Raw genomic sequence first — 15,102 nt, forward strand, 5'->3', positions numbered from 1 at the left:
GAGAATGGAAGCATTCCCCTTTTGGACAACTAGGATTTGAGCAGCCATTCATATTTTTCCATTTTCCTCCCATACTTTGTTTTCCCGTACTATTTGTGCTAGTTTTTCGACCGCGTGATCTTCCGAATTTTGCTCAGTTAGAAGTGATGCTGACGATCGACTCACCGACGATTGGCTCCTTCAAAGTGAAACCGGCGACATTTCATCAATTGACGGAATGTGCAGATATTAATAGGCTGTACCAGGAATGTGTCCACATATCACTGGTATTCATCACATGGCGTTGGTACACATCTATGTGACGATGGCCGAGAAATTCCCTTATTCCCCTCTGGATAATGTAGAGAAATATGTAAGGGGAGGATGGAAATGCATCGTGTCTCGTTAATGTCTGGGGTAAAGAGCCCTGGATGTTGAGAGGTAAAGAAATCGTGACCGACGCCGAAGAGACAATATAACATACAGTAATTGGTAAAAGTACTGTACATAGCTGTTACATGCTGGGTAGTATCAGTATGATATCCCCGCTTTCTTCTCTTTTCGGCGGTGATCCCCGTTCCCCCAGATCTGGCCGATTTCCACTTGTAGGAATCGTGGCTCCTAACTATTTCCGCAGGGTGCTATCGTTCGGTAAGTTGGACATGTTAGAGTATCATACACGTCTTTACTCAGAAGTAGGGGTGTCAATCACGCTCATCTTGCTGTGTACGATTAATTAGCAGTCAGCTCATCTTGAACTATCATTTCCAGTTTTAAGATCCTGTCATCAATGGGATGCTACCTACCAATACAAAGGTTTTATGCAGAATCCCTTGCTCTCCAAGCAGACGGGAGTAATTACTTATCCTGGCTGCTGCTATGTTGAGGCGCAATATGACTTATCACGACATCCGTCGTTTGCCTAAGCCGAGAAGGATACCAGTACAATGTAGGTATGTGGTACATACATATATACGACGTCGCAACCTCGTGTCGTCGCGAAAACGGGGATTGGTGAAGTAGAATGTGGGGAAAGAAAAGAACGGAACGCTGGCAGGGCTGCCAGGCGGAGGATAGCCCGTCCTCAGCCAGCTAACGCTTTCAAAAACTCCGGGGAATCAGACTGTCAGACTGCACTGCGAGTTTTCTTCTCCATAAGTACTGTACATATGTATGTTAATGAGGGGAAAAGAATTGCTGTGCATTCATTGGTGTTGGTGTTAACTGGGGGGAAGAAAAGAAAAAAAAATATTATGTCTGTCAGGGGGGATTCGTTGGCTGACATCGCTGTATTCATGCGCCGTGTGCCGTTCTTACAAGGAATTAAACGCGATTGGATTTCGGTGAATCTAGTACAAATTCGTTGACCGTTCAACCTCTCGTGTACGCCCATGGATACGACAGCGACAGCAAAAATATATACGGTTTCCTAGCTGTGATAGGTGAAGTTGGTTAAGAAAGGAATGCAGACCATCTCATGACATTACCAACAATTTCGCTGCAGGTCTTTCTTGGCCGGTCATCTTTTTCTCAGCCCAAGACTTGAGTTAGCAAGGGTTTCCAGGAACAGCTTGACACTGTAAGAGTCCAACAGCAACCTCGGCTTTGGCGAGCCCTCTTAAGGCCGCACGTATTAGTACGGTCTATCTGGCGGATGCGACCTCACGACTTGCCTGCCGTACCTATTTTATTGTCAGTCCCTGCATATGTACCAGTCCGTACTTGGGAAAATATCCCCGACTTTGTTCATGAGAGGAGAGGGAAAAAAAGAGGGAAAAAAAGACGTGTCACCAATAGCCATATGGAACGTCGGGACTATTGTTGAATTTGATCGTTCGTCTCTTATTAATGATTAGAATACTATTTCCGATCTTACGATTCCAACTCTTCGCATTGCCTATCCCACATTTGATACCCGGCTCGTAAATATTATTCTTATTCTTTCGCTTATTGTATTTTCAGCGACTTACGTTGCGCCCCGATTTCATCCATATCCACATCTACATCCACATGATTCGGCCTTCATGTGTATGATGCACAAGAGGCTCCTCCTTATTCCTCCCCGGCATCTTTCCGGCAGACTACCCCCTACACCAATGAACATACTTATCCCATTCCCACCTTGTCCTAGTATGGTTGGCGCCAGTCAGAAGCCTTTTCAGCGCTCACAAATACATACGTTGTTAACGGTTCTCCCACCGGGAGAAGAAACCTTTCGCTACCAAAACAGTTCGTCAGACTGCCGTCGCGACACCTAACCCATCGCGCGCTGACGCTGACGACGACTTCGGTCCTTCTCAATTGCTAATCTGCTTAGGGCCGTAAGTTACACAGCTGATCTCTTGTCCATCGCGTTCTCATAGAGGCTGACAGACCCAATCGTCTAAGTACCTTGGCGCCCTAACTACCTACATCCCCATCCATCCTCTCTCGTTCTCAACCCATGCCGGATCTGCGCCTCGTGCCACTTGCAGCATGCCCCTAGCATAGCCTAGGGTAGGTAGGTACTTCGTAGCCGGGGCCTGGGATACCTAAACTAGCCTACCTAACTAGCCTAACTAGCCTGATCCGTACGTAGCATTTCGTAGCTTGAGGCGAGCAGCAGAGCGAGACAAGAACCAAGAAACGAAAGAGAGGAAAGAAGAAGAAGAGAGAAGCAACACGGTACAGCGGTCGGGATCGTCCCGCCCCCGAAAATATCCACCAACACCTCCATCTTAAGTATTTACTAGGATTCCCTTCCCCGGGTTTAACGTAGACAAACGACGATCTTCCACTTTCCGTCCCTCTGCTCTCTTATTAAGCGACCCCAGCCAATCTCACCAGTTTCGGGGCTTTCTCCTCCCCATCGTCCTTTGGTTAACTACATATATACATTTGTATACCTTCAACCCGAAGAGACTTGAAAGTCGGCGACGATAATTCTTGTACGCCATACAGACCCTAATAAATCTCACGTTCATTCGATACGCGCGCGGAAGAGAGAGCCTCTTGTTTGGTCCCGGTACACCTATCTGGCGTCGGTGGCGTTTCGAGTTTGATGAGATATACATGGTTCCAAACCCCGGAGTTCCGCGACTCACAGGACGTCTACGATAATCATAAACTAATAAAACTGTTCCGAGCTGGGCGTGGCATAGGTATTAGTTTGCGAAATATTGTCGAGGGCATCACCGTATCCAAGGTCATCGAAGGTATTTGAGACTTAGCTACGCGACCATGACATACTTTCCAACCTGAAGCAAATCCCTTCACCCTCGACAGCTTCTATTGTTGATCGTTAATTCAATAATCGCCCCTTTTCATATGGTAAAGAGGGGGTTTTAGCACCAGGTAGACAGGGCGACTATGGTCATCAAGCTAGATGCACACCAGACGTCCCTGGAAGCCTTCGGAATACCTTGGACCTCCTGTCATGCACATCATCCGGATGACGAGCAGAGTCTGGTGAACAGCAACAAGCCGCGCTACTTCAGAATCAGCGCGTCGGCGCCCCCTTCACCACCAGATGTCTACCAAGTTTTAAAAGCCGGTAATGGCTGTAATAGCGGAAGTAGCGACGGCAGCAATAGCGGTCGTAACCATGTGGGCTGCAGGATAGCTGGCTCTAGATCTCGTTTAGCGAAGATACAGATAGAGCTTCAGCCATGTCAACTCCCGACATCAACTCCGACATCCCCATCGGCGACGGCGACGGCACCGGCCGATTGTCGGCCGAAGCCGAAAAAGGCAAACTCGGCGCCCGTAGTTCTGCAGTCTCAATCTCAGCCTAGTATCGATAGCGAAGAGAGAGAAGAGCGTGGTGGTAGCAACCCGTCATCTCCAACTAGAGTAGATGGATCGCCTTTTACGCGTTCCCTAAGGACAGCTACTCCGGATGCGAGACCGCGGGTGGAAGGAGCGAAGGTAACGCCGACCTTCTACTTTCCCCGCGAAGCATTCGCCACACCGTCAGCTCTTGCCCTCCGGCCGGCAAAGCGGGGACGGGCATCGACTGACGTAGACGGGCCCGGCACGGGAGAACTATCGTGCAAGAAACGGCGGCTGCGACTCCACTTGGTAACGAGTCGGCTCTCGCAGCCGTACAGCTGGCCCGCGACCCACATATTGAACCGCGAGAGCGGTGACGATACGCCCGTACTCAGCCGCTTCCTTAAATTTGCAGCCGTCGGTGCATTGAAGAGGGCTGGTCGTCAGAGTGCGCTCGTGCGTAAGGCTGCTATCCTTAATAGGGTGCGCATCGGCGTGCGCCATGCCGCCGTGCTCAGGGGTCACACGGTAATCGCGGGGATGGCTGCTAGAGGAAATTTGCTGAGTCACGGCTTGCAGCTGGTGACTACTTCAAATAGTTCGACGGGGGCACGGTTCCCCGGCCTCGCACCTAACCCATACGACCACCCGATCCCGCCGGCGTGGCGACCACACACGACGGCCTTCCACCCATCACCTCCTAACTTAACTTCCACAGACCAGAGCGATTCCGCAAGTAGCTCAGAGAACACAACTCCCAGCCCGACGACGACGCCCCCACTCCCTTCATCGGCGCGGTCGAATGTCCTTGGAAGACCCCCTTACCTACCGTTACAGGCGGATGATGAGGAAGATGAAGTTTCATTCCCGTCACCAGATCTCGAGACCCGATATGCAGACCTCTCAGACGATGACATGGACGATGTATACGCAGATTTCGGCGTGCTATTTGGTTCCGGGGCGCGATCACCAGAGGGTAGTGGGGGAAGTGACGAAGCGAGTAGTGGAGAACATTTCTATGAAGAATACTTGGACGAACTAGATGGGATACGGTGGATAGCATAGGGAGTATGGAATTTGGGATATGATTATCGGCATGCTGGCTTAACGATAACCTTCGGATGATTAGGTGTTCTCAAACCCGAATGAAAGGAGGTAAGAAAAAAAAAGGGGTGCTAAGGTTATTAGGCGATGGAAACAAGATTGGTTTGAAAAATAAGGATACCAAATGCGTCATGCGTGGGAATACCTAGAAACCTGCTACGGCCTCACGGCAACTTCCAATGATTCGATATTTGAGTAAAAGGCTGCGGGGAAAGACAACGCTTCCAAAGATACCCAGGCATAGGGCTGATCTGTTGTTTGTCCTTCCCGCAAAGTCCTAAGGAAGGAGGGTACATGGGAGCATCTCGAGCAAATTCGGGAATATCCATGGATTTGGTTGTGCCCAATCCTTGGGGTGATATATAGCACACTACTGGTACCTATTATGTCTTTGCAAGCCGGTCGATATATGGATTGATTTCCCTGCCAAATGCAGAGATAATAATTATGAATCTCACCCACCCTTAGTAGAACAGATATCTAGGAGAAATATAACCCCCAATAGAGCCAGACAGTACGTTAGATAGTGCCCTGCAATTTGTTCGCTCGATCTAGAGCAATGTCAACCATCGCCTGGGCCAGGGGTCACGCCCGAAACTGTTAGTGCACACGAACTCTTCACACCTACAATCATGCCTCGGCGGGTATTCTTTAACCTACCTGAATAGCTTCTAGTTCTTCGGCCCGAATATCCGCGCGGTCGATACGTTCTCGCATATTTTGCATAACAACTACTCGACTCCGACCATTCACAAACACGACGTACCGCAGCCCAGGAAACTTGGATTCGTATTCATCATTTAGGGCTTTCAGCTTTGTGGCCTCTTCTTCTTTCTCCTTGGAATTGTTCGTGTTGAGATGTGCCTGTTCAGCCCGACTCTGGGCGCTCTCGACTTTCTTTTCGCCTAATCGTGGATGCGATCCAAGAATTCCGTGTAGTCTCTTCCGTGTATCTAGGCTCGAAGATTGTGCGAGCTGTGACATGATAGCCCCAACATGCTTGATGAGAGACACGTACGAGGTAAATGAAGGGCTATCACGAATTGGCGGGATCGCTAGGTCGTGAAGATCTGTGGATGGCTCGAAGAGAATATCGAGAGCGAACTTGATGGTTTCCTCATCGGCAGTAGTTAGCGAGGAGATAGGCGGTAGAATTGTTGGAGACGCCATTGTATGTAGGTGGGTGGATACCGGTATTGGATTCTATAAGGTTACTGTAGTTTACACATGGGACAGGACTACTCTAATATCTGAGAAGAATCCATGGATCTGACTTGTATCATTTGGAGTAGGTAGTTGAGTCTTTCTGGAGCTTATCATCCATCGCGGAGTGCCGCGCGAAACCTCAATGCTGTATGTAATGGTTTGAGTTCAACTTGAGCTATTGATTTGTGGTGGGTTTAATGTGGGATTGTGGTACATTGGTACATACATGTATATGTAAACGCTAGCCCATGCATGTGATCGAGCCCCACTTTAGCCGACACTAGCCAGATCTTCGGGTAAAGGACGGTTCATTTTGTGAGCATCTTCGATTAATGTAAATGGTTGAATCTCGGCAGACCAGAGGAAATTTAAGCCAATCAATTTAAAGTCAACATAGCGCGCTTGATTTTGTGAAGCTTCTACATGTACTTGCGCATGCAAGGCAACATATGAACCTTGGAAATTTTATCGAGTTCAGCCTCGCCAACATCGCCAGCAAAACTTAAACGACTATCACACAAATTCAAGGCTATTCATGATGTTGTGTGCCCGTAAGTTCTTCCATACAGAATTAGTCGATATTGGTATTACAAATCTAACATCAAATAGTTTCTGGCGAAGCTCCCCAAGAGCCTGTCGTCTCTAAGCTTTCTGGTAGGTCCAATTCTACAAGGACGACTATTATTTGTTTCTTTTTGTAATCTACCTAGTTACTAATATTGATGCTGTTTATAGGCGCCATCTTTGAGAAGCGTTTGATTGAGAAATACATCGAGGAGAATGGAAAGGATCCAGTGAGCGGCGAAGACCTAACCCTCGACGACCTTCTTCCCGTACGATCATCTCGAGTTGTCCGACCCCGACCGCCCACTCTTACCTCTATACCTTCCTTACTTTCAACCTTCCAAAACGAGTGGGACGCACTCGCGCTGGAAACTTACAATATTAGAGAACAGCTGGTGCGGACGCGAGAGGAGCTGGCAACAGCCCTTTACCAACATGATGCTGCCGTTCGCGTCATAGCAAGGTTAACGAAGGAGCGTGACGAGGCCCGGGACGCGCTATCTAAGGTGACTGTGTCAGCAGGCAGCGCAGGCGATGGTGACGCTATGACTCTTGACCCGGAGACTCTACCTGAGGATCTAGCAGCTAAGGTGGACGAATTCCATGCTCGGTTCGTACCATGGTTTTTCATGATTGGTTCTTACCTAGCTAATATGTTAATAGGTTATCGAAAACTCGGAAAAAGCGAGCTGTCCCTCAAGGATGGGCAACCGCAGATGATGTTGCTTCGTTCGCCGTTACCACTACAAATTCTCTCCCCGTGCCCCAGGCTACAACGGTTAGCGTCTCGGAGGGATATGCTGCTATCGGTGGATTAAAAGGCGATGTAGCAATCTACTCGATTGATTCGGATACGGTCGAACGTTCATTGCAAGTTAACGAGCCTGTGACAAGTTCGATATGGGATGGCACTAGGGTCTATTTTGCTACATCCAAGGGCTCTGTCAAAGTCTTTGAGAATGGCAGTGAAATTGCGTCTTTCTCCGACCATGCTGGCCCTGTTACAGGCCTTTCGATTCATCCTAGCAAAGAAATTTTAGCATCCATTGGTTCGGATAAAAGCTTTGTCTTCTACGATTTAGTTAACTTGCGCCGTGTTAGACGCGTGTTCACTAATTCTGGTACGTTTTCGGCGATGTGTACGATATACCTTTCCGATAATATTTGCTGACCGTACATTTAGTCTTTACTACTTGCGCATTCCATCCTGATGGCCATCTCTTTGTTTGTGGCACTAATTCTGGTGAGATTACAGCCTACTTTACCACTACAGGACTTGAAGGCGCCTCGTTCACTCTCGGAGCCCCCGTTCAGGCGATCACCTTCTCCGAGAATGGCTACTGGTTTGCAGCCACAGGCAAGGGACAGACAACTGTCAGTATATTTGACTTGCGCAAGTCAGGTGATGCTGCGCAGGTTAAGGTTCTTGATACCGGTAGCGCAGTGCAGAGTCTAGCGTGGGACGAATCACAGCAGTTCCTCGCAACAGCAGGTCCCTCCGGAGTAACAGTACAAAATTATAACAAATCCGCCAAGTCCTGGTCTGAACCTTTACGGGCAGCTGTCAGCGCAGTCGATGTTCAGTGGACCGCAAACGCGAACAAGCTGGTGACAATCAACGGGGATGGAGTAATTAGTGTTCTCGCTGCCAAGGAATAATGGTCCGGCTAATGGCGTTCATATTCGAGAGCTATGGGTACAATGAGGAGATACGGGAATCAAGATCGGATACCAAAACAAAATGAGTTTGTTACAGCAGTAAGATCACAGCTGGTAATTCAAGCTCTTTCCATGTACATTACAAGCAAAACATCAACATGATGAATCGTGATACTTCACAGATTGGAGGTTTCCCAAATATTTAAGTACCTGCTAGGTGGTGTGTATAAATCAGCTGTTGGTGTCGTCTGTGCGAAATGTTGGTAGAAAATAAGTTCCATCTTCTATTAAAGAGCAAGAAGCATTGGATATAAGAATAATAAGGCTTCGAAGTTTTTTATACGCCTACTAGATGGGAACCTAATATCTAGAATGTCTATTAAATCCCGTCATTGAAGTGCCCATGTACTTTGTACCTAGGTACCTACGTTTATGTACGAAATTTTAAGGTACCGGAGATAAGCGGGTATGAGACTTATGTAATGAGGCGTCATCCTTGCCTTCCTTGCTAAATGTAACCAAAACTTACTAATAACAGCTGCGTGCAGCGGGCAAGAACGACTGTAAGGCTTCGCATTATGACAATTTCGCCATTACCATAACCTTAAACCTTTAAAAACTTTCCATTAATACACTCCATACTTAACTTTTAAACTCGCCTCAACGTTGCTCACTCACTGGTTTCCTACATCCGTCTTTGAAATTGAACGCGCCAGGCGTTGCAATCAATCGTCACCTTATCAGACACAACATCAAACATCAACCTTCAACCTTAATCTTCTCATCGAGCACACATCAACGTTAAGAATTACCAAATACATCTTCCGATTCAAGGCTGCGACGCGATGAGGCAGAAATGATCAAATCGAATACATGTTCAACAAAATGGTCATTAACAATTAACTAGCCTCCACCGTCCATCATCCATTCATACCCAGTCCAATTTCTACGGTCTTGACACTGGCTGTTGGTACGTTCCTGCATAATCGTCCTTTAGTGGTTCGCATGTTTGCACAGTTCACAGTTCAATCCTCGAGCCCTTTATTACGTCCACGGATATTAATTCGAATTTGCATTTCCTACCTAATTTATTTCCATTCACTTACTCACTAACCACGTACACAGTTACCTGAGGTACCTTGGTAGTCGTAGTCGTAGTCACCTTGGCCGGCTTGTCAGCTCGACCGATCTAGACTGGTCTATATTTCAGGATTTCTGATATGGCAGAAATTCCTAACTCTGATTCACCAGATCCTTTATCGTCAACACCACCCCGACCAGGCCGATTTGTCGTACAACCTACCATTTCTTCCATTTCTACGCCATCCACGAACAGCGACTTGCATTCTCTAACATCTGAGTCTCTCGACCGACAAACACGCGCTCATCAACATCAACATCAACACCTACATCACCGAGAATCATTTTGGAACAATACCAGTCCTGCATCCGCAGTTACACCCCCACCCATGGCGTTCAACGATGGCAATCTTATCGGATTAATGAGAGCGGCTGACGACGGCTCCGATCCCATTTTCGAACGATTTGATCCCGAAGAAGAGGAAAGCCTCTTTGTGAGCGACGATGATGACTATAACGCGGGCGAATATGACAACGACGATCTTGATCTGATTGAGGAAAGAAATGCTGGACCCAGACAAATAGATGAGCAGGCTTGGGTAGATGATCATTCAGATGATTCCTATGACGACAATGAGTTCATTGGTATACTGGAGGAGAATAGAGCTGCAGCTAACAACAACGCTGCACATCTAGATGAGCTAGTGGAAATAGAAGTAATGCAGGCAGGAAACCTCAGAGGCAACCAAGGACATCGACAACGGCAACCTCAAGCGCAGCCAGAGGTTATTGACTTGACGGGCGATAATGATAGCCCCAGGCAGCCTGCTCAACCTGCGCCCCAGAACCATTCTCAGAACACCCGACGACAACGATCACAGCAACGACACGCCCTGCCACGACTAGCTCGTAGCGATGCTAGCTACATGGAACCACACAATGTCATTGATCTAGTTTCGGATTCCGATGAGTCGGATCCTCCGCAACATAGCACCAACCCTAGACATGGGCCCATCCCTCCTCCCCGTCGTGGTCCTTTGCGAGAAATTCGGCATCCAGAACCGCGAGATCTCCCACTTCCAGGGCGAACCTTCGGTTTTCCCACCCATCCCAATAACTCGATCCGCGATCTTCAGCAGATTTTCAATAACATACCATTGTTTCGGTTGATTAACAACCCACCCATGGCACAAAGTCGCGACGAGGAGGATATTGTCATCATGGGACATCGCAACCTCGCGCCTAACGCTATGCCGGTGCCGAACCTTCCCCCCATCAACCTAGATGTTAGGGTCCATCCTTTTGCGAATGCGCCACTCGCGCCCGGTGGCCTTGGTGCTAAGCCCGCACATGAACCTCCGAAGGAGACGAGAGAAGGTTTTACACGAAACACGGGCGAGGACGTAGTAGCCATCTGCCCAAGCTGCGAGCTCGAGTTAGCTTACGACCCGGATGATGATGACGTTCATCAGGGACCCCCAGCAAAGAAAGCTCGTACGAAGAAGGATAAGGCAGAACATCATTTCTGGGCCGTCAAGGCTTGCGGACACGTAAGTCACCAACCTATCATTCCCCTTCTATTTATTTATGTTAACATATCCATATCTAGGTCTATTGTCGAGCATGCTACGAGAACCGCAAACCCGTAGGCAAGAATCCCGTCCCCGTGGGATTCCGGCGTGACCCCAACGGCCTTAAGAACCATGTGCTCTGTGCCGTCGATGACTGTGAAACGGACGTTAGCGCCAAGTCAGCCTGGGTTGGCATATTCATGTGATGTCACCTTGATCGCCTTTTTCATTATAGTCATCTCTCCACCTTAGGTTTCACTAAGCTTGGCTGGGGTCAAATTCGGGGAGGCTGGATACCCGATTTGAAACTAGGTCGCAATATCGCGACAAATGTCCAGAATTTATATTTGCATGGCACGGCGTTGTGTCTAGGGATGGTGGAAATGATCGGAAATGTTGGTTGGAGGCATGATTCCCCTGGACTTTTTCTCTTTCCCGCGTGGTTATGGCATATCATCATGGACTTGGCTCGGTTGCATCTGGTGTTGTCTCGTCCTACCTGAATGGTTCGGTCGGTCGGTTGATTTACGGTGCATCTGAGATGAGAGGAATGGTTTTATTGCCCGACTTACGCACATTCTTCTCTCACCTAATACATAAGGTATGGGAGAGCTTACCTGTCTACCTATATACCTAGTAGGCAACGCGTAGTGTTTCCAATAAACACATCTAAAGCAAAAAGTGCGACTATGGTATTCTGTTACTTGCGTGAAATATCCGCTTCATATCCCTTCTCCCGAGACTAAATCGAGGGTACGTACCTACAAAAGTTGTGGGGAATAAACTACGTAGGTACCGGCTCAGCCTCTGATGTCATTACTTACCTGCCTATCAAGCTACACCTGCATAATTCTGTAAATCTCAGATACAAAATATAGAGACGAGAGGTACGACTCGCACCGTGAGGGGTATACGCATACTAACATTTTCTGTTTTTTTCTGCCTAGTTCTAAAAAACTCAGAACAATACAACATCAAGGTACTGTAGCTTCACTAACGAATACCCACCAATATCAGTCTTTCCAAGGACATTTTCGCAGCCTTCCAGTGACAATATCAGCAGCTCATTCGCAGCGCATGCGTACAAGAAATTGATAATATCCCAGGAACGTTCTATTTCCGGATTTTAAGGAGACATCTAAGCTCTACTATCGCGACTTTTAAATCGATATATTTCAAACTCAGTATCTCATCTTCTCTACCGAAGCCCGAAGCGACCGACCATTTACCCCTATTGGAGCGCTACAGATGCCAAAATTCATCTACTATCCTTGGCATTCCGGAGGATCAAACAATTTTCTACATTAACCGGTTAGAGATCCGGTCCCGATGCGCCGGAACCAAATCCAGATATTTTCGAGGGAAACGTCTTGGAGCTGACACAGAATCCTAGAACGAGGATCGAAATTCATCACAAAGCAATATCTTGATCTGTTGAGCGCTCGATTAGCGCATAGGTAGAGGATAGTATAATTGTCGTTTTTGCAACAGGTTTCTTTTCATGTCTATGTTCGAGTCAAGAAAGAAGATATCGTAGATGTACCAATATAATCCGTGTTTACTATATATACCTAGGTAACCTCAAACCATACCCAGCTTTTTAGGTACCCAATCCCAACTATCGCTGCAGCGTCAGCACAGCAGGGCGGTAAGGCAAGAGCCCATAGTTCCCACCACTTCCCGCCGCCCGTCCCTGGTACAGCAACTCCAGCTTACACGGATCGACCGTCATCGTCTGGTCGGGATTACTGCGGACCAGGTCACCATGGCTAATATCATTCGTCCACGTCGCTCCGCTGTTCATCTTCCCAGCAAACGGCGCGCTTTCGGTCGCGGCTTGGGGTTTCCATTCGCCGCTTAGGCTGTCCGCCGTGAAGGAGCGGAAGAACCGGCCGTTCGACCCGATCGCCTCCACGATCATCAGGTACTTCTTCTGGCCTTGGAGGGTGTACACCTGGACGGCTTCGAACAGGTTGTTCGTTGTGTCGCTTAGGACGGTGGTTGACGTGCGGCCGAAATCGCCGGGGAACTTGTCGATGGACATGCTGGCGCGGTACACCTTGCCGTTGTCGCCCGTGAAGAAGAGGTACATGTCCGTGTCGTCCCCGATGACTGTCTGGTCGATGCATCCCGTGCTGGAACCCGATATGGTCCCGCTGAACAGCGGCTGCGGCGATGACCACGCGTTCGGGTCAGTCGGATCGGTCGAGGTCCGGTAGGTGAACGCGGTCGTGCCCCATTGGTACGCGAGCACCCATACGTCCTTGGGCTCGAAGTAGAATAGCGTCGGAGCAACGGCGCCTGTGCTCATCGCGTTCTGGCTCGCGGACGCCATGTCCGACCAGTTAGAGAAGAGCCCGAAGTTCATCGAGCCCCAGCCCGATCCCTGGTTGTGCGTCGTCCCGTACACGAGGTGCTGGTCCTTGTACATGACGCTGGTGAAGTCTTTAAGCGAGACCCAGCCAGACTTCGGGGTCGCTAGCGCTTCGGACGATGTCCATTTGTATGTCGTGGGGAGTTCGCATGTCTGCGCTGTGACTATGGCTGCGGACGCGAGGAGCGCGATGCTGTTCGGTAGAAGTTTCATTGTGGCGCCTTCTAATCGCGAGCGTAAGTTGGTGGGAGTAGACTGAGCGTTGAGGGTTCAAGGCTGGAAGTCCAGGTGGACGACCGCCAGATTTGTATACCCTCTCATAGGGGTGGTTCTTGCGATGGTCGACCGAATGTTAGCTAAACCCGGATCGCCCAGACTGTCATAGCTTGGTAAATTCTTCCGTCAATATATTAATATCGGTTGCCCCCTGTACTAATGTGAAGTTACTATTTGCGCGGTAGCCTCCTCTTCGGTGGTCTCAAAAAGCATACGGGGTATCTATCGACCAGATAACATAAACATATATCCTTTCCAATCCAGACATAAATTCTTGATATATTCCATCCATCGCAAATTACGCGCTGAAAGCTTGTTCGCGACGTCCAGGCTTTAATATATACCTGTAGCCGCACGAATAGGGATCTTGCCTTTTCCCAGGGGGTTTCCCCATACTGTTATAGCCATGCGGACGAAATCATCCGTATTGAGGGGAGCATCTCCAAAAAGGGTCCATGAAACACCATAATTCTACTATTTTAGGCATGGAATCTCTACGGGTGGACGAGAACTTTATACGGTGTAAGGTGAGAGGGACGGATACAGCGAGCGATATCGGGTAATTGGCCATTGTTTTATACTTCCCCATCTTTTTTTTTTTTTCACATACTAGATTACTATTCCTCCGGATGTATTTACACAGGTAGGTAAAAAGGTATTATATCGAGATACCCAAACTTAGACCACCAAACAAGTTATTATTGGGATATTAAGACATACTGTACCGAACCCTGCTGTAGAGAAGTAGGGGTCGTGATTGTAGCTCTTGACGTTTATGAGAATTGTGATAATTACCACAAGCGAATAGACACTCTTTTTCTCTTGTAGATCTAACCCCGGGGTAGACAAGTAGGTATTGATATTGTGTCAGAGGCACAGGAAGTTGTCGTTGATACATAAATTAAGCATTCACCGGAGCCCCTTATTTTCTCACCGAGTCGGAACAAGGCGAGTTCGGACCCTACTTATGTAGGTAGGTAGGTAGAGTAATTTGGACACAGATTCTAGAGAAGTCAGTCTCATTGTGTAGAAGAACATCCGGTTAATTTTCATCTTAAACTGGCTGCTCGATATCGATTTGGCACGTTTGTCGTATTAAGCACCATCTCATTGCCCCCGTCGTAATTTCACAATTCTATCCACTACTCGGTATGTTAAAAACGAGTATAGGATGTATAACACGGGATGGCCGCAGAAGATATTACAGACCGGAGTTTGTGCGGGTTAAGTGGGCAGACCTTATACAGTCCAAATGAGAACATCGCGAATGTACTTGGGCGACATTTATGGCAACATAATACCTACCTAGGTAGGTACTCGTCGATGATACCAAGTCGCAGCCGCGTGCTTCTGGCTCTGTCTGCCGAGGTGAATGATTTTTCAGCTGATACCTGCAAGGTAAGTTTCATGAAATTTGAGTCAGCGCGGGATACAGTCTGAAAGCAAGCCTTGAACCAGTTCAATGTCTAAGGTTCCCGCCACAGATCTTACGTAACGAACTAAGGTGTAATAGCCTGCCACTTGAGATCGATAACCCCC

The 15,102-nt window shown here is 48.1% G+C and overlaps 5 protein-coding genes across 5 annotated transcripts; 3 read left to right on the top strand and 2 right to left on the bottom strand.

Annotated features, from left to right (window-relative positions):
• The first annotated feature begins 2,816 nt into the window (after positions 1 to 2,816).
• GGS22DRAFT_112177 (uncharacterized protein) lies at positions 2,817 to 5,429 on the top strand. Its single transcript, XM_047957983.1, has one exon. The coding sequence runs from the start codon at positions 3,328 to 3,330 to the stop codon at positions 4,792 to 4,794; it is 1,467 nt and encodes a 488-aa protein (XP_047821470.1). The 5' UTR covers positions 2,817 to 3,327; the 3' UTR covers positions 4,795 to 5,429.
• On the bottom strand, positions 5,258 to 6,201 carry GGS22DRAFT_112180 (Oxo-4-hydroxy-4-carboxy-5-ureidoimidazoline decarboxylase). The gene is made up of 2 exons (XM_047957984.1): positions 5,494 to 6,201; positions 5,258 to 5,406 (listed from the first exon to the last, which is right to left on the bottom strand). Exons 1-2 carry the CDS (start codon positions 6,001 to 6,003, stop codon positions 5,353 to 5,355), a joined length of 564 nt encoding a protein of 187 aa, XP_047821471.1. The 5' UTR covers positions 6,004 to 6,201; the 3' UTR covers positions 5,258 to 5,352.
• Positions 6,202 to 6,435: 234 nt separating this feature from the next.
• GGS22DRAFT_157690 (Prp19-domain-containing protein) lies at positions 6,436 to 8,527 on the top strand. Its single transcript, XM_047960534.1, has 5 exons — positions 6,436 to 6,590; positions 6,649 to 6,693; positions 6,775 to 7,213; positions 7,267 to 7,724; positions 7,787 to 8,527. Exons 1-5 carry the CDS (start codon positions 6,575 to 6,577, stop codon positions 8,260 to 8,262), a joined length of 1,434 nt encoding a protein of 477 aa, XP_047821472.1. The 5' UTR covers positions 6,436 to 6,574; the 3' UTR covers positions 8,263 to 8,527.
• A 283-nt stretch (positions 8,528 to 8,810) lies between these two features.
• On the top strand, positions 8,811 to 11,238 carry GGS22DRAFT_112220 (uncharacterized protein). Its single transcript, XM_047957985.1, has 3 exons — positions 8,811 to 9,232; positions 9,388 to 10,892; positions 10,952 to 11,238. Exons 2-3 carry the CDS (start codon positions 9,483 to 9,485, stop codon positions 11,117 to 11,119), a joined length of 1,578 nt encoding a protein of 525 aa, XP_047821473.1. The 5' UTR covers positions 8,811 to 9,232; positions 9,388 to 9,482; the 3' UTR covers positions 11,120 to 11,238.
• Positions 11,239 to 12,144: 906 nt separating this feature from the next.
• On the bottom strand, positions 12,145 to 13,710 carry GGS22DRAFT_112227 (glycoside hydrolase family 62 protein). The gene has a single exon (XM_047957986.1). The coding sequence runs from the start codon at positions 13,498 to 13,500 to the stop codon at positions 12,532 to 12,534; it is 969 nt and encodes a 322-aa protein (XP_047821474.1). The 5' UTR covers positions 13,501 to 13,710; the 3' UTR covers positions 12,145 to 12,531.
• Between the last annotated feature and the right edge of the window lie 1,392 nt (positions 13,711 to 15,102).

Source organism: Annulohypoxylon maeteangense (genome assembly GCF_022496945.1).
Source record: "Annulohypoxylon maeteangense strain CBS 123835 unplaced genomic scaffold GGS22scaffold_4, whole genome shotgun sequence".
Lineage (NCBI taxonomy): Eukaryota > Fungi > Ascomycota > Sordariomycetes > Xylariales > Hypoxylaceae > Annulohypoxylon > Annulohypoxylon maeteangense.

Coding starts and splice junctions, on each gene's coding strand:
- GGS22DRAFT_112177 (XM_047957983.1), top strand. CDS start 3,328: ATGGTCATCAAGCTAGATGCACACCAGACGTCCCTGGAAGCCTTCGGA.
- GGS22DRAFT_112180 (XM_047957984.1), bottom strand. CDS start 6,003: ATGGCGTCTCCAACAATTCTACCGCCTATCTCCTCGCTAACTACTGCC. Junction 5,407..5,493: donor AAGAACTAGAAGCTATTCAG/GTAGGTTAAAGA, acceptor CCCCTGGCCCAG/GCGATGGTTGACATTGCTCT.
- GGS22DRAFT_157690 (XM_047960534.1), top strand. Junction 6,694..6,774: donor TGTCGTCTCTAAGCTTTCTG/GTAGGTCCAATT, acceptor TGCTGTTTATAG/GCGCCATCTTTGAGAAGCGT. Junction 7,725..7,786: donor ACGCGTGTTCACTAATTCTG/GTACGTTTTCGG, acceptor CCGTACATTTAG/TCTTTACTACTTGCGCATTC.
- GGS22DRAFT_112220 (XM_047957985.1), top strand. CDS start 9,483: ATGGCAGAAATTCCTAACTCTGATTCACCAGATCCTTTATCGTCAACA. Junction 10,893..10,951: donor CCGTCAAGGCTTGCGGACAC/GTAAGTCACCAA, acceptor ATCCATATCTAG/GTCTATTGTCGAGCATGCTA.
- GGS22DRAFT_112227 (XM_047957986.1), bottom strand. CDS start 13,500: ATGAAACTTCTACCGAACAGCATCGCGCTCCTCGCGTCCGCAGCCATA.